The 16418-nt window shown below is 37.6% G+C and overlaps 1 protein-coding gene across 1 annotated transcript in view; it reads right to left on the bottom strand.

Moving 5' to 3' along the window:
* Positions 1-395: 395 nt before the first annotated feature.
* LOC139745461 (bifunctional epoxide hydrolase 2-like) overlaps positions 396-16418 on the bottom strand; it is a 75041-nt gene continuing 59018 nt past the window's right edge. Inside the window, exons 11-18 of the mRNA XM_071655851.1 lie at positions 15524-15609; positions 12902-13019; positions 5802-5847; positions 5313-5415; positions 3152-3218; positions 1991-2071; positions 1578-1636; positions 396-477 (exon numbers count right to left, since the gene is read on the bottom strand). Of these exons, the coding sequence (XP_071511952.1) occupies positions 396-477; positions 1578-1636; positions 1991-2071; positions 3152-3218; positions 5313-5415; positions 5802-5847; positions 12902-13019; positions 15524-15609 (642 nt within the window). The remainder of the gene's footprint in view (positions 478-1577; positions 1637-1990; positions 2072-3151; positions 3219-5312; positions 5416-5801; positions 5848-12901; positions 13020-15523; positions 15610-16418) is intronic.

Raw genomic sequence — 16418 nt, 5'->3', positions numbered from 1 at the left:
ACTGTAGTGATTTTGTGAAATTCTGTGTAATCAAAGCGTTTTATTGCAATTGCATTTTTGACGGAAATGAAAATAAATGAAATTGAATGAAATGAAAGGAAATGAAATGAAATGAAATGAAATGTTTCCCTCTTGATCTGATCAAGGGGGTAACTCTTCATTGATGTAATGGAGAGCTCTTCCTCCGAAAGGTTGTTTAGAATTTGTTCGAGTTCGAGTGTGAAGTCACTCTGTCCGTCTCCGCGGGAGCCTCTTGTATCCTATACGCCGCGTGAGACGACGACGTGCGACGACGCCGACGCAATCCTCTTTCGCCGGCGTCGGCGACCACGGTGTCCTCGATGACCCGATAAAATCCGTACTTCCGATCCTTTCGGTGGACCCCGATGTAGGGCCTAGAGAGGAATGAGGGGTATGTTCTCGCCATTGTGGATCTTGGACAACCATTCGTGGAGAATTTTGTTCAGCTCACTGGACCTAGAGAAGAAGAATAAGAAAAATAGGACAGCTTTTGAGTAACATTTTTCAGCCCACATTCACTTGATATTACATCCATTACCAAGGCATTTGATACACTATATTTTGAAGCCCATGTTATATCTAACTCTGACTTGGTGTAATACCTGAAAATTATATTTTGAAAGTCTCATCAAAGTATCCAGATGTTTGTAACGATAAACGTTTCTCAAACAAGCATCTGGATGTTCATATCTAAACCCGATGAGCATGCTCGTGGCGCCCTCGTAACTTCTGTAATAAACCGTCGCATTACGAAGTTCAGAAGCGCAGAACTTTTACCAAAGATTCAACCGTGGTCTACCCTTAGTATGATCATTTCACGGAAATATAATAGAAGCCACCATCTCAACTGTTCTGCTCGACTGTTTTCGTAAGGCGTCATCTCGTGACTGGAACTCCGAGACTTTTAGATAAGGGAACAGGAGTATGAAATGATGATAAGAAGCATGCTCATTCTGAAATAGCCGCTACCATTTAAAACAAAAAAGGAAAATGTTCGCGCAGTATGAAAAAAAAAACCAAAGCAGCTCGATACTTCTCGATGTTCCTTGAGATAATCACAAGTAGTTGTTCAAATATCAGGGAAAATATGTTTGCAAAATCATGCTAACAGTATCTGCACAGATATTTGAGACTCCATTCACTGATATCTGCGTTTTATTCTTCCAAGGACTCTTTGATGATGATGAGCAAAATCTTATGTCAATGGTAATAAACATAATGATGATAGCAATGATGATAATAATGATTATGATGATGATACTACTACTACTACTAATGATAATAATAATAATAATAATAATGATAATAATAATAATAATACTAACGATGATAATAATAATAGTAATACTATTAATGTTAATGATAATAACAATAATGATAATAATAATAACAATGATCATAATAATAGTAATACTAATAATGATAGTAATAATAATAATAATAATAATAATAATAATAATAATAATGATAATGATTATAGTGGCTATTTGTATAGCGCGGAGTTTCCCCTTTCTGTGCTCATGGCGCTTCAAAAAAAAAAGAAGATCTTTAGTTACCTTTCCTTCTCTGTCGAAGCGTCGTATTCCGCGATATGACTGTGATCCAGTTCCGGAATCTGAAAATAAAGACAAGAATCAGCAAAGTTGTATTAAAAAAGATACACATCTGTTAAGATTGTAATCATACATACTTCAGATTTTTAGAAGTTCAAGAAGAACTGAAGCTCCAAAGTCTATAAGCCGTGGGATTTTGAAGAACTCGTCTAAGATGGGAACGAAAAGTTTTTTAATCTCCTCTTCCATGTATGATACACTTATAACCTATGGTCCGTCAAGTTGGTACGATGGTTTCATGTTTAGATAAAGGAAGGAGATGTCCTGTGACATGATTGATTCTATTTCCCGATTTTCAGACGTTTATCATGTTTGGACGGCTATGACATCTGGTCATCGTAATCAGCTGGTCTTACCCAACTCTGCAGGCTGCTGACGTCCACCACGTCTCCCTTCAATCCCTGGCCCGAAGTCACGACCAGCGCTGGAATTTTAAGCTGAAATGGAAGTAAATTGAACATTTCTTTTGTAACTGGCAATCATTTTCCACTCTTAATGTCTATAATTCCTAGTGTGACTATCTCTCTCTGGTATAGGAGAGTCATGTTGAATTTCACCTGACAACAAGTGAGTCATACAGTAATGCACAGAGGGCTCAAAAAGAAACTCTTCGAGACACCCACAACATTTTCCATTTAACACATTTAAAACCATCCCAACTGAAATTATAGCAGGTCTATACCCAGGGATATGCTTGGCATAAATCCTGACAGTTACGTATTGACTCATGAGCAATTTAAGTACATCCTACATACCTCGATCGTGGTAACTCATATACTGACTCTTGAACAAGTAGCTTAATGGTCCAGTTTACCTTTGGAAGCAGTGATTTAAAATTTTTTAAGATGTCCCATTTGATGCATATGTGAGGGTCAGTTGTATCACAAAATATCCTACCATATAAACTTTTCACAATAAAGCCTAAAATATAAGGAAATATCACTATTTTCCCCAATAAACCACAGCTGTAGACGGTTTAGTCTGGAAACATTTTTATTAAAACTATTGTTCACATTTTGCATATTGAACAATACTTAGCGTTGATTATACTGGTTCAAATTTTTACATTGGTTGCTTCTATCTCTAGCTCACATTTTAGAACTACTTTGAACCACTATTGGTGGGCTTTTGTTTCATCTGCAAATGGTAAATCATGCCTTTAACACCGCCCACGAAAAATGAATATATACTAGAAGAGAACCACAGACAAAGACGCTTTCTCGATGCCCTTATATGTCATAAATCTGCGATGACATAATGAGATACCAAAATAAGCTACGTCAGCCATTTTACCTGACATTACCTGGCAATCAAATTGACATCCCAGCTAGTCCTGTTCTAAAAGATACTGCATAAAGCCCTAGTAAGTAGATACGTGTAGGTCTAATTTTCGCTGTGTTTGCATTTCAGCTCGGTAGCCCAGGAAGAAAAAAGGAAAAATAAGAAACATTATTTTGTTTGTTTTGTATGCTGCTCTGTTCTGTATTGTTCTGTTCAAGTTCTCCTTCAGAACTTACCATCCGGCCTCGCAGTCTCCGGTTGTATTCCCAGTTGGCAGTGTTGTTTCTGAACCAGCCGATCTCCCTGGAGAAACAAACAAACAAACAAGCAATTAAAACCAGACTTGAAAAAAAAGAAGAAAACACATCAAGCAAAAACGATGTACCAGGTCTCACACCTGGTAACTTTCGGTGAGGTTCCCGCCCCGTTCCCCCCTGACTCATGCCGCCTTGTCTCTACACGGGAATTTCCAGTTTCAGAACTACGTGATACCTTTGGCAACGATTTTGGTGAACGAAAGATTAGTTGATAAATACCGATGATAATCAAGTTCATATGGTAGTGAAGTTCATATGATAATGAAACGATGTTCATATCATTTAGCTATAACAGGAACAGCAAATGATGCAGACATACAACTAGCACTTCCACAAACTTTACATGATGATAACATTGGTATTAATGATGACACTATACAATCTGCATTTACTCCATCCATATAATATATTTGGGTTTCGTTCCCCTTTAATAATAACAATGATTATAATAATAATAATGATGATGATAATAATGATAGTAATGATAATGATAATAATAATAATAACAATAATAATGATAATGATAATAATTGCATTTATATGGCGCTTCATACTGGTGTTTCAAAGCGCACTGGTGCTATTCATACAAACAGACTAGAAAACACAATAGCACTAGGACAATTCAAAACCAAAATAACAGTAACAGAAGAAGAAGAAGGAGAAGAAGAAATAAAAAGGCATGACTTCTTTATTCAACAGGGTCCAAGTAAGCAATATATTTTTTTTTCCAGGAAATGGGACAGATTTTCCGATTCCCTTTACTGCGTACTTCCAGGAAACCGATGTCGCTGTACGAGGATTTGTAATATTTCCATTTCATGTTTAGTGTTTCCCCCATGAGATTACGGGTCACGTGGGACCACTTCCCGATGTTTCCGATGCGATACGGTTTGATGAGATTGAGGAGCGATATGCTATTTATATCCTCGATGATGAATCATTTTGATCCATGTTGCTCAGGAATCAAAAACTTTAACTTTACAGATAACTTTGCAGCTCGTAAGAAGAAGGAGAAAAAACCCCACGAACAATAACGTTATTTTCTTTTTTGACTAGGCTTGTCATGATAAATTGATGTTCTCCTAAGCGGTTCAAGTTATGTAGGCCAACTCTTGCTTAATCATCAGTCAAACTGAAGTGACAGAGAAAACAACTCCAAGAGTAATAACGCTGAAATTCCTTTAAAGAATTGCATTGCATAACACATAAGATGACCGATTTTGTCAGTATGACCGAAGGGAAGGCGGTCTATACAGTATATAATTCCACCCCACCTTTTTAAGGCAGACATCCGCAAAGAATCAACTTTGCAGAAACTTAAGGAAGACTACATTTCTTTTATGAATGTGAAACTAGTAAGTCAATCTGGAACGAAACTGAAAAATGGGTAAGTGAAGGTTCTAGAGCACAGATAAAATTTAGCCTGAAAAAAAATATTATTTTTGGTTTTAAGAAAAAGAGAAATGATGCTGTAAATTGTGTTGTGATTTTGATTAAGCAGCAACTGTTCGTACAAAAGTTAAAAAACAAAGTCCCTAGGTTTAACTCTATGAAGAAAAAAATAATTGACTATCATGCAGATGAGAGATATATTCATTCTGTATCGGGTACTCTCAACAAATTCAGTTTAAAGTAGCAGTCACTCCAACATTTATTTGTGTAAATGTTTATGAGAGAAATATTAAGAAAAAAGGAGATTATGGTTGAATGCTTTGAATTTTGTATTATGTTGATATGGAGACAATGAAATAGTCCATGGAGGGCAAAAAAGTTTGGAAAAAAAAAGTTTGGAAAAAAACAGCATCCTATCAGGAGAAAAATAACAACGTTGTTCCTTTAACAATCATAACCTAACCGTGACCTCAACCCCGGCCATAAAGCAAATAAACAAGCAAACAAGTAAACATTAAACAAAACAACACCAACACCGTTTTACAAATTAATGGGCACAAACAAAAGTGACAAAGGCTCATATATTTTGAGTTTGTACAGCGCGATTTTATCTGTATGTTAATACTAATTGAGTTTTCGCTCGATAAATTGGCATTTGGCATACAGGATCTTGATATAAAAGTTGCACCTTTTCGTTGACGTTCTGGACGGCTTTTTCCTCGTATTGCAACGGTGTGGGCATAGGCTGGCGAGAGAGAGCCTTGTCGGGGTGCCAATAAGCGATGAATCATCTGCAAATGAAAATAATGACACACAGGATGAAAATGATATCAGACGCGATGTGTTTGCCTGCATATCAGTTGTAGTACAGTCCCACGTATCCGGTATGATGATGGGTTCAAAAAAAGTATTTGAGGCACCTGAAAAAGTTGTATGTAGTATATGTTTACATAGATTGATCTCGAAGGCATACCTTTGGCCATTTCTTCTTTCGTCGCTTTTTTTTTTGATTTGAGGGGACTAGATTTTTTTTTTTAAGTGAGTTTGTTGAAGCATACTGCGATTCTACTGACATCGAGTTGCTACTTTCAGAGAAAAATTAACAAGCTTCCCAAACTTGATGTGATACTCTGTTTCATAGAAGTTGCACTTATAGAAGAAAGATGCCTTTCCTTACCATTTCTACACACGTCAGGGAGTGAGACTTCACCGATGTCATTTTCCTGCAGATGATAATACAAAGAAATTATAAAAATGAAGGAGGAATTTTGAAGATAAAATTTCTGATTAAATATAAATCTGATTTCAATTAGTAAAAAAGATTCTCTCTTATAGTAGGGCAGATAAGCCGAAAAATTGTGCAAAATTTGACTAAAGCATGAAACTTTCACCAGTGTTAGTACATGTTATAAGATTGATTTTAAGATCGGGAGGTAAGTCTGAATTGACCTCTGACGACCTCCAAAGGTCAATGACCTCAAAATTTGTAAGAATTAATATTTTGCGGCATTGATTAATGTTAAATATGGTAATGATGTACTAAAAACTCATTTTTATTACAGTGGAATTGTCTTCATGCTCCATAGAACCCTGACAGGTTTCTACCTTTGACCTCTGATGACCTCCAGAGGTCAATGACCTCAAAATTTAATAAATATTGATATTTTGCGTCATTGATTAATGTTAAATATGGTAATGATGTACTAAAAACTAATTTTTTTTACAGAGGAATTGTCTTCATGTTCCATAGATCCTTGACAGGTTTCTACCTTTGACCTCTAATGACCTCAAATTATCAGAATTTTGATATTTGGTGCAATTGGTTGATGATAAACATAGCGATGTCCTAAAAATTCATTTGTGTTACAACTGAATCGTTTTCCTATTCCTCAGATCAAGGGAAATTATTTACACGTCTCTGCCTTCAACCTCTGAGGACTGTGACAAGTCAATGACCTCAAAATATCAAAATATTGATATTTGATGTATATTCGATGATTAACTGTATACCTGGTGTGCAATGATGCATTATGCTATTAGCATTTATACTATACAAGAAGTGTCTTCTCATTCCACAGAACATTGGTCATTACCCTGTGTATATCCAACTTTGACCTCCAAGGACAACGTGAGGTCAGACTTTTAGAATATCAAAATTTGTGTAGGATTGCAAATATTGATGTTTGGCTTCATTGGTTTAATCCTAAATGTTTAATCATGTACAAATCACGCCTTGACGTTATAATCAAAGTATGTATGCACATTCCACAAAGCATTGGTTCATAGTAACAGGTCTCAGGAATGTGAGCGGTCAATTACTTCAGAAATGAAGCTTACGTGTCTTCAGTGATGGCAGTGACCTCAAATATAATATTTATATTTGGGCTAGTTATGCAGACTAGCTTGCATGAAATTATGTGCAACATTATCCGATTTGCACTGGACAAAATCTGTACGCTTAAACATGGAAGGTGGGGTGAGGAGTACCATATTTTGGGTTGATGCTTAATAGTTTGTGAACAGACATATGGCAAAGTCCCTTGAACTGGATGAAAGGGTGACAGATGCTAACCAGAAAACAACACGCCCACCTCATCAGATGAACGTCACGAGTCAAACAACCCGAGTCGTACAGCCCATGAGTTACGCAGCCAACGAGTCATACATCCCGTGACCTAAACACTAGATGAACAAGGTCAATGAGCTCGACATCAAATATAATAGGCCCACAAGCTGTGCGGTTCTCGAGCTCGACACTCGAGGAAAACAAGGCCCACGAGATTAATATATATATATTACATCAGAAAGCTTAATCTATTCAGTGTAGGTCTTGTGGACCTCCCCCTCCCCCTTGTGTCGGACTCTTATGGGCCTGGTTTGCCAACTTAAAGTCAGGCTCATGGGCAATGCTACCTAGTTTCGAGCTGGCGGGCCTGTGTTGGTCAGTGTCAAGCTCGTGGGCTGTATGGTTCCGATGAATGACTCATGGTCCTGGAGCATGCAGTGACGTCATGGACCATCTGGAAAGCGACATACTGTGAGGCATAACATGCATTCCACATGAAACAACCCTGTGTCTTGCAACTTGCTATTGTCATCCAATTAAGTTTGGGTCATTACGTCAGGCAATTTGGGGCATTTTATTCTATGATTTGTTTAGGTATCTCAATTCCAAATAGGAGTGGAACTACTATTTACTCTTATTGTCTTCTTTATGCTCGATACTTCTTAACACTTGGGCCTGATGGCCAAGAGTTGTGCCTCCATGCCCAAATATTGGTTGTTTCCAATATGGCCGCCATCCGGTTTGCATCCAATGTGTGCATCAGGGTACGCTGGCAGCGGGTAGTATCACCTGCATGATCCAGTTAAGACTCTCTGCCAGCAAGTGATGATTCAGTTTAACCTGCTGAAATTGGTCTAGATCTATACCCTCGATCTCTTTCAAGACAGGGCAGCATCTGCGTCTTCAGTGAAGCATGCGATTGAGCCTAAGTACATTGCACGGATCGGTACACAGATCTCCTCCACGACTAAACTGGATAGACATCCTGAGGTCAGGCAAGTGTTCTTATAGGTGCACAGCCACTGTATGCGATCATCAGAGTCTTCCACTGGCAATATCTAAACAGTTTGGGTGAAGGCAAGCTTGTCTGTTTGATGAGTGCATTGCACATAGAGTACAGGATGCACGAGATGATAAGAAAGCTTCTTTTTGAGTCACGGGATAGGCTACAATCCTTTCTCAGGCAGAGGTTCTGAATTATCGGGTGGTGCTCAGTCTGCACACAGTGAGCTGAACACCATATCAAGTGTACGTGTGTAATGATTGTGTGTAATGATATGGGAAAATTGCATGGATACATGTTTAGGTATTTTACGTGGAATCAGTTCCTGTCTGCTGTCTTGGCAGAAATGCATCAATCCTGCAATGTTGTTATTTATTATTTTCCCTCTCCATCACGAGTATATATGGAACGTGTTGATCAAAGTTTTTGTGATGTCGGAAAATGCGAGGCTGTATTGCAGGTGGCCTATTGCAGGTGGCCTTCAATTTGTTTCTCACAATATATTGGCATGTTTAACAGACTGTAACTCACCAAGATGCCTCTTGAAATGTTTTGAAAAACTTCTGCTTGATTTCATATGACCGGATGATTATCAGTTGTCTTTCTGCTATCATCTTGTGTGAAAGTATTGTTTCTCTTCAAAAGATAGCGTGCCAATTAATCTGCACTTACTGTTGGTGCTCTATCGGCCCTATAAGACATTCAAACCCACCTTCAGCCAAGACATCCTTAGGCGTTGTGGTGTCGAGCGGGATCTGAACATCTCTCATGAAGCGAGACTTCTCTTTTCTTTTCTTTTCTTTTCCCCACTAACAATGTGAAACGCGTAGGTATGTTGTGGCATGTAGACGTGGTAGAGCGAGACTTCTCTTCTCTTTTCTTTTCTTTACCCCACTAACAATGTGAAACAAAGATATTTATAGGCGTTGTGGTATGTAGACGTGGTAGAGCGATACTTCTCTTCTCTTTTCTTTTCCCCACTAACAAACAAGTTTACCAGGAAACATAGAAGCATTCGCACATACTGTTTACATTTCCCATCACATGCTTTTAACATCGAAATTTTCATGTACAAATTTTGCCTGGAAAAGAATTACCAAGAACTTTTCAACACAATACATGTTCAAAAGAAGCCTTTTGGTTCATATATAATTTAGTCGACAGAGTGATTTATAGGGGCCTACTTATCACTGTCCACGTACTCGAACAGTTTTCGCTAAAGATACAAGTATGTTCACAAGACTGCAAACAGTATAATGATTTTCCCCTTAACATATCAGACTACTACATCTCTTAAAATGTCTTCAAACGTAAATTAAAGTCATTCCTCTTAAATGATTACTTTCGGTCGACGAATGAGGTCCTCGTCTGCATGTCATTGTCAATCTCGTCAGTGTGACTGGGCCGTCCGTTGAGCGGTCTGCCGTCACGCTGTCAGTATTCTCTTCGTCACCATCACTCTCCACTTTGTATCAGTCTGACAGGGCGCTTCAACATCTCCGATGACACCAGTTGACTATTTGGAGTTTGTAATTGCACTCCAAATTGGCGTTAACCAAAGTTTTGTCTTATCGTGACTCAAAGTTTTTCCTAATGTCCTGCTGCTCGCCGGTTCAGTCATGACAGTCAGATCCTCATCACATTCACAGCGTAGGTAGTCGATGGTGTGCATTCAACGTCAATAAAGATTACTTGGTTGACTTGCGGGGGGGGGGGGGCATGATGTACAAAGAAAGGGGAACTCCTGACTTTATCTTTGTGGTCTCCAACTATTCTCAAAGTTCCTCAAAATTCCAAAATACTCTGCAGACTTTGCTTCACTACATAGTGTGAAGCCGCTCCCACTGTGCTTGCTACTCTAAATGATTTTTCGGCTGAGACATATTTTTTATAACTAATTCACTTACAAACTTCCTTTCCCTAAAGCATTTCATTGGCTCAATCTTATATTGGGGTGTGGTGTTCACTAGATATTAATTCCTTACTGGTCAAATGTTCAATTTGCTCCTCCTATTCGTTTCTGTGAAAACTCAATTTTCTATGATTCATCTCAATTTCTGATTAACTCGCCCACTGTCTTTTAGTTTCTTCATTCACTTGTTCTCTGTAACCACTGGTAAAGACTTTATTGTTTCTTGGATATCAAAATGATAAACCAGATGACTATTAGTGTCCTTATGGCAACCAACGTCATCATTGTTCTGGGTCATTATCCCTGAATTTGTCTTTGGAGTTCCTGTTTGACTCACTCCACTAAACAATAAATGCTAAAATAGAGGGATAAATTCTGGCAGGAGGGCCACCTTCCAGCTGAGAGGGTCATTTATGTTTGGGGATCAGAGGGCAAAAACACGTCATCACGTCATTCCCCGTAATTTGGCGCGGGGCTTTGGGGATGGAGAGTGCTGACCACTAGCGGGGAAAGTAGCCAACATCAAACTCATAAATTCCTATGACCATAGACTTTTCTTGGAAGAGGGAGTTTTGACCACAAAAAAAGAAAGGAAATAGCGGGAAGGAAGATAAACGGTTTCTTAAACTCCAAGATGGGGAAAAGACTGAGCATATAATTTATTGACCTCACAGGGTGTCTAGGAAAACGACTGCAGTGTTCTGTTTTCTTTTACTCTCTATCCTATTCTATTCTATTCTATTCTATTCTATTCTTTATTATAAACATGTGCTAGTAGCCATCTGGGCTACAATTGTGTTTGTTTTGTACATCCTCTAAAGGTCACCAGAGGTCAAAGGTAGAGCCCTATCTTTGCTCTTTGGAATATGAAGACAATTTCTTGTAAAACAGGTATGCTTGTTTTGTACATCTCAACCATGTTTATCATTAACTAATGACACCACAGATCAATATTATGATATTTTGAGGTCATTGACCTCTAAAAGGTCACCAGAGGTCAGAGTTAGAAACCTGTCTTTGCTCTCTGGAATATGAAGACAGTTTCATTGCAAAACAGATATGCTTGTTTTGCACATCTTAACCATGTTTATCATTAACTAATAACATCACAGATCAATATTATGGTATTTTGAGGTCATTGACCTCTAAAGGTCATCAGAGGTCAAAGGTAGAAACCTGTCAATGTCCTGTGGAATCAGAAGATTTGTAGTACAAATGCATATTTAGTGCAGCGTAACCAAGATCTAAGCCTATCATTCACAAATCCCTTCAAACATCAATATTCTGATATTCAAAGTTCATTGACCTCTGGAGGTCATCAGAGGTCAAATCAGACTTACCTCCCGATCTTAAAATGAATCTTATGGTATGTACTAACACTGGTAAAAGTTTCATACTTTATTCAAATTTTGCACAATTCTCGATCATGATTTTGAGGGCTTAACCGCTCTACTATTATAACCTTCACGGAAAAGACCTGATCCATGATTTGATTAACTTTTTAGTGTTGAGATAACACGAGCTTAAGGCTTAAAATTATCGTTGGAAAATATTCATACCAACGTATTCACGAAGAATTTGACGAGCACAGTGTGATTAGTGTGCCTGAGTTTAAAGTTTTTTCCTGCTACATTTAGTTAACGAGATCAAAGTTATCAGTTTCATTTCCTAGTCAGAACAAAACAGAGGAAAAGTGCTGATAGAAAGAAATGTATTAAACGTATCTACGTATTTGTCATTCAAACAGATTCAGTTAACTGTTCTTACTTTTTAACTTCGTTGAACCTGAATTTAACGCTAACAACTTACCACGATGTGTGAAGGGTTAACCGCAATGTTGAAGAATCGTTCTGCGTCACTGCAAGTACTGAATTTTACTGCGACCTATAAGATTTGATTGAAACAAATAATACACATCTCAAATAAGGGGGAAAAAAAGAAATTGTAACCACTGTGTAGAATCTTTTGTTTTTCTATTTTCTACCTGCTAAAAAAAAAGTAAATGAAATTGACCTGTAGCAATGTCAACTTGCGAATTTGACCCTATATGAAGTACACCTTCTCCAAAAGTGATCCTCTTGGCACGACAGAAATCAGTTGATATCGTCAATGGAAGAAAAAAAATGCACGTCACATTTTAAAGTCGATGGGAACATGATTGAACATCTTAATTTTTGTTTGATCTAAATCTATTGTCGATTTCCAAATAACAGGGAGCATTTTCGTCTCACTTTTGTTTTCATTATCATGGTTTCTTTTTTAAAGGTGCATTCCAGACGGCTTTTCATATTATTTCATATCATGTAGTACATAAATCAACTGATCCATGTACAGATTCGTGGAATATATTTTGGTCCTTGAGCAGAGGAAAAAAATACTCTGAAAAAAAATCTTTAAAAATTAAACTGAACAGTGTTGATGACATAGGAGCCTCACATAATTCAGAAATGTAGGGGCAGTGTAATTCCATTACAATACTGCTTGCTTGACAAGTTCACCTGTGTAGAATCCATGCATACCTTCTTCTTTTGCTCTGCTTCCTTGAGCCTCAACTCATGCATTCTCATGGTGAAGCTGCAATGTCATCATCCTTGTTCATTGCAATTTGTTGTAAATTTTGAAAACATTCTTATTCCTCATCCCAATCACTACATATTCTGAAACTTTGTACTTGGCATGACTATAGTTGTTCAAATGTAAAAGTCTGAAAATCATCCGGAGGTCTCCTTTAAGGTGCTGATATCTTTGATGAATTCTAGGAGTATAAACACGACAACATACTGAGGATAGACTCACCGCTTGAGGGCGGTGTTTGGTGCACGAACCACACCGTGCCAGCACAGACTTCTGGCGGTAACACAACCAGGCCGCAATGCCTTCCGTGGGAGGTGACGTGTGGATACCGACTACGGCTCTGTGTCGAGATAAAAAAGGAAGAAAAATTAACAAAATACATGACGTCACCTTCTTACTATCCATAATAATCCGACAGCTGAAAACTCAACCTCCTTGAGATCAACAAAAACCATTCATGTTCATTATTAAACACGATAGATCATCTACAGTATGCACGCCAGTCCTTCTCGAGAAAGGCTTCTCCGAATAACCAGAACTTTGCCCTCATACAGTCCGTACTCTAAAAGCAACAATTGATGCATGTAAAATGGGTCTAATTCTGGTTATTCATTTAATTAGCATGGAATGAATGAAAGTAGTTATACATGAATTTGAAAACAATGTTAAGTTGGCCCTCTTCTGAACTTCACATGTCCGAGAGCGCCAATTACATCACCAGTAATGATATATCCATAAAAGGCTGCTTGGATGATTAAATGAAACCAAAGGCCAAAGATAAAAGTGGATTAAGTGAAAGCAGCAATATTAGTTGAGCACATCAGTGAAAGTCTGAGGAAAATCAAACAATCCGTTCAATACTTATGACTTTCTAAAATGTCGGTGCCTACACCGGTAGATAAGGAAACTTCCATGCACAATTTCTTTTTTTTTAATGAAAAGTACACATTCCATCGACTTTTTACTGAGACATGTTTAGGGTAATATTATTCCTCCTGTTCTCTGAAAGAGGTAAGTCAAGTGCTCTTTTATGATTATGCTAGAGAGGGAAAACATTGAATCTTCTCTATATTGTTGTCCACACAATCATGATATCTACTGCAGAAATCGTCTTATCCTGCGACGACCGCACCGAAGCTTGAAAAATGCGTAACTTTTGAATGGATCGTCCGATTTTCCTCAAACATTCACTGATCATGTGTTCCACTAACATTGCTGCTTTCACTCAATCCACATCTATATTTAGGGTTTTTTATTTCCTTTAAAGGTATACTTTCACGCTGTCAATCGCTCACCTATTGCAAGGACCTATACTGCAACGATATTTCGACCTGTCTCCTTGGTTCATAAGACCTAAAGCAGCTCAGCGCTCTATCATGGTTCCAAGTCACTATTAAATATACCGTCATGTCTGACCAAGTATGCTAATTACATACCGTTATATATGTCTGACCCAGTATGCTACTCATACTCATGCTATATACTTATGCTACTTATGTGATGACCCAGTAAACTAGCCAATAATTAGGTCTGACCTGTTAAGTTTTAGTGACCAGCTCGACCGGGGAACACACATCAATAACATCATTGCAAATACGTAATATAATTTGTATTGTTGAGAGGACTGGCCTTGAGGTTTTGATAGCCTGCTTGCTATATGCTGGTTCTTTCTCTTTTGTAATACCAACTGTAATGTTCTTTAACTTTTGACTATTTCATGTTTGTTGTCAATGTTATTGTTTATTGTTTGGTAAATGAATTTCAATTTCAATTTCAAATTCAATTTCTATTTCTATTTCTATTTCGTTTGCCACCCAGAGGGAGTAATGTCATTAAAGGTGCTGATACGATTCAGGAAATAAATTTATGATAAAACCAAAGGAAGGTGAGATGAGTTTTGTTTTATCTTTCGATCGAAATGTAGGTATTTTGTTTCTGGGATCTATACTATAGGTCGAAAGCCACCTGTCTCTTATAAAGAAAATCAAACCAAAACATAACAAACAAAATAAAAAAACAACATTGTAGGTCAATTCACAATGTTGCAGTAGATTAAACGCAAGTTTTATAGTGATTACATTTTGACGAAACTATATGGAGTGTCATTGAGTGTGTAATTACCCGTGAAGCAAATTCATAATCATAATGGCATGCTAGGTTGCGTTGCGAAGGCCGTGAGGCATATTTTTATAAGGAGTATCGAGTTACGTTTTTATCGAAAGCGGTCACCATCGTCAAATTTTATCGCTTTAGCACAATACCTAGATTTAATGAAAAAAAAAGCTTTTCTTTGCTGTTGCGTGCAAGTGCAAGTCCAATGACCCAAAAAAGTGACAGACTTAAGACTGATGTGATTTCCGTGTAGGCCTATATATTTCAATGTCCCCATCGGTATGAAGAACACAGAAGTACTACGACATCTGCTAGACTTACGCATTATCGCGATAAATTTCTACCTTTGACCGTAGCAATCCTCTCCTTCGTGCGTGTGCAGACAAAAAAAAAAACTTCTGGCAGTTTGGTTACGTTCCTCTCCCTCATGAGCCGTAAAATTCTTATCAGCATCCTCCTCTGCCGCAGTCCAATTTCTTCCTTTATTCTTATTTTTAAAACCCCAGAGCAAAACGCTGTAGGATTGGTTTAGCTTTTGCGTCAATCATTCGTATGTACACATTTATCACACCATTTTTTATTTTGTTTGCTCTGTTTGTTTAGCTGTTGTTTAAAGCCATTTTTTTTTTTTGGGGGGGGAGTAGGAGTTTGTTTTAGTCTTTGCGTTTTACCGCTGCGATAGCATTAAAAAAAAACAGTAACAACAATATGAAGAAGTAATCTTTTAGTCACCTCACTCTGTCGGTGTTGTGATTAGCGAAAGTCCACGCGAAGGCCGCCCCCATTCCTCTGCCGACAAGAGTGACTTGAGCCAGGCCCTGTGTGCCAAATTGGGGAGGACGAGGAATAGAAGTCAGGTGGTGTTTAGGAGAGTAGCTTCTTTTTATTAATCCAGCAGTATTGCATCTTTCTGCCAAATATTTATTTCAAATAGCCAGATTTCATACGATTTCATGAGAATAAAAACCTGTCTTTCATTTGAGCGATTTTCTTGTCTTTTTGATTAATTTTAGTTGTAGGATTCTCAAAAGCTAGTCTGAAATTGCTTAATCAATTCACAGTTCCTTAAACATCTGTTCCTTAAACTGGCAACACATTTTAGATTTAAAAAGTGAATGTTTCTGTCTCAAACTGCCAGTTTTCAATTTATATTATCTTTTTGATTTAGTGCAGATTCAATGAATTTTAGCAATTCCATCTAAATCCTTTTCATGTATAGGATAATAGGTAAAACTCAGAGTTGCCAATTTAGTACGAATTCAATGACAATTTTAATAAGAGGATATTTTTATGCATCAAAATCATTTCACGACTCGAAGGGTTACGAGTTATATTTACAAGACTGATCAAACGATCGTACATAATCCGAACACATACACACACACACACACACACACACACACACACACACACACACACACACACACACACACACACAACTGAAGGAATAATTTCAGGTTAACCTATACATGTACTGCATTTTAGATTTAGTTGTTTGTCGTTGAAGAACAATTTGGCACCATGTTCAAGTTTGACTCAGGTAAACAGAATGCCAGTCATTTAACACAAAGAATATAAATAATCCTCACTAACTTCACCTTTGCAAAATGGAATTCCGTGAAGATTT

Source organism: Diadema antillarum, unplaced genomic scaffold (genome assembly GCF_040938485.1).
Source record: "Diadema antillarum isolate AM-2024a unplaced genomic scaffold, OU_Dant_1.0 seq00001268_RagTag, whole genome shotgun sequence".
NCBI lineage: Eukaryota > Metazoa > Echinodermata > Echinoidea > Diadematoida > Diadematidae > Diadema > Diadema antillarum.
Note: the sequence above shows the minus strand (reverse complement) of the source record. Positions and strands in the feature narration are given on the sequence as shown.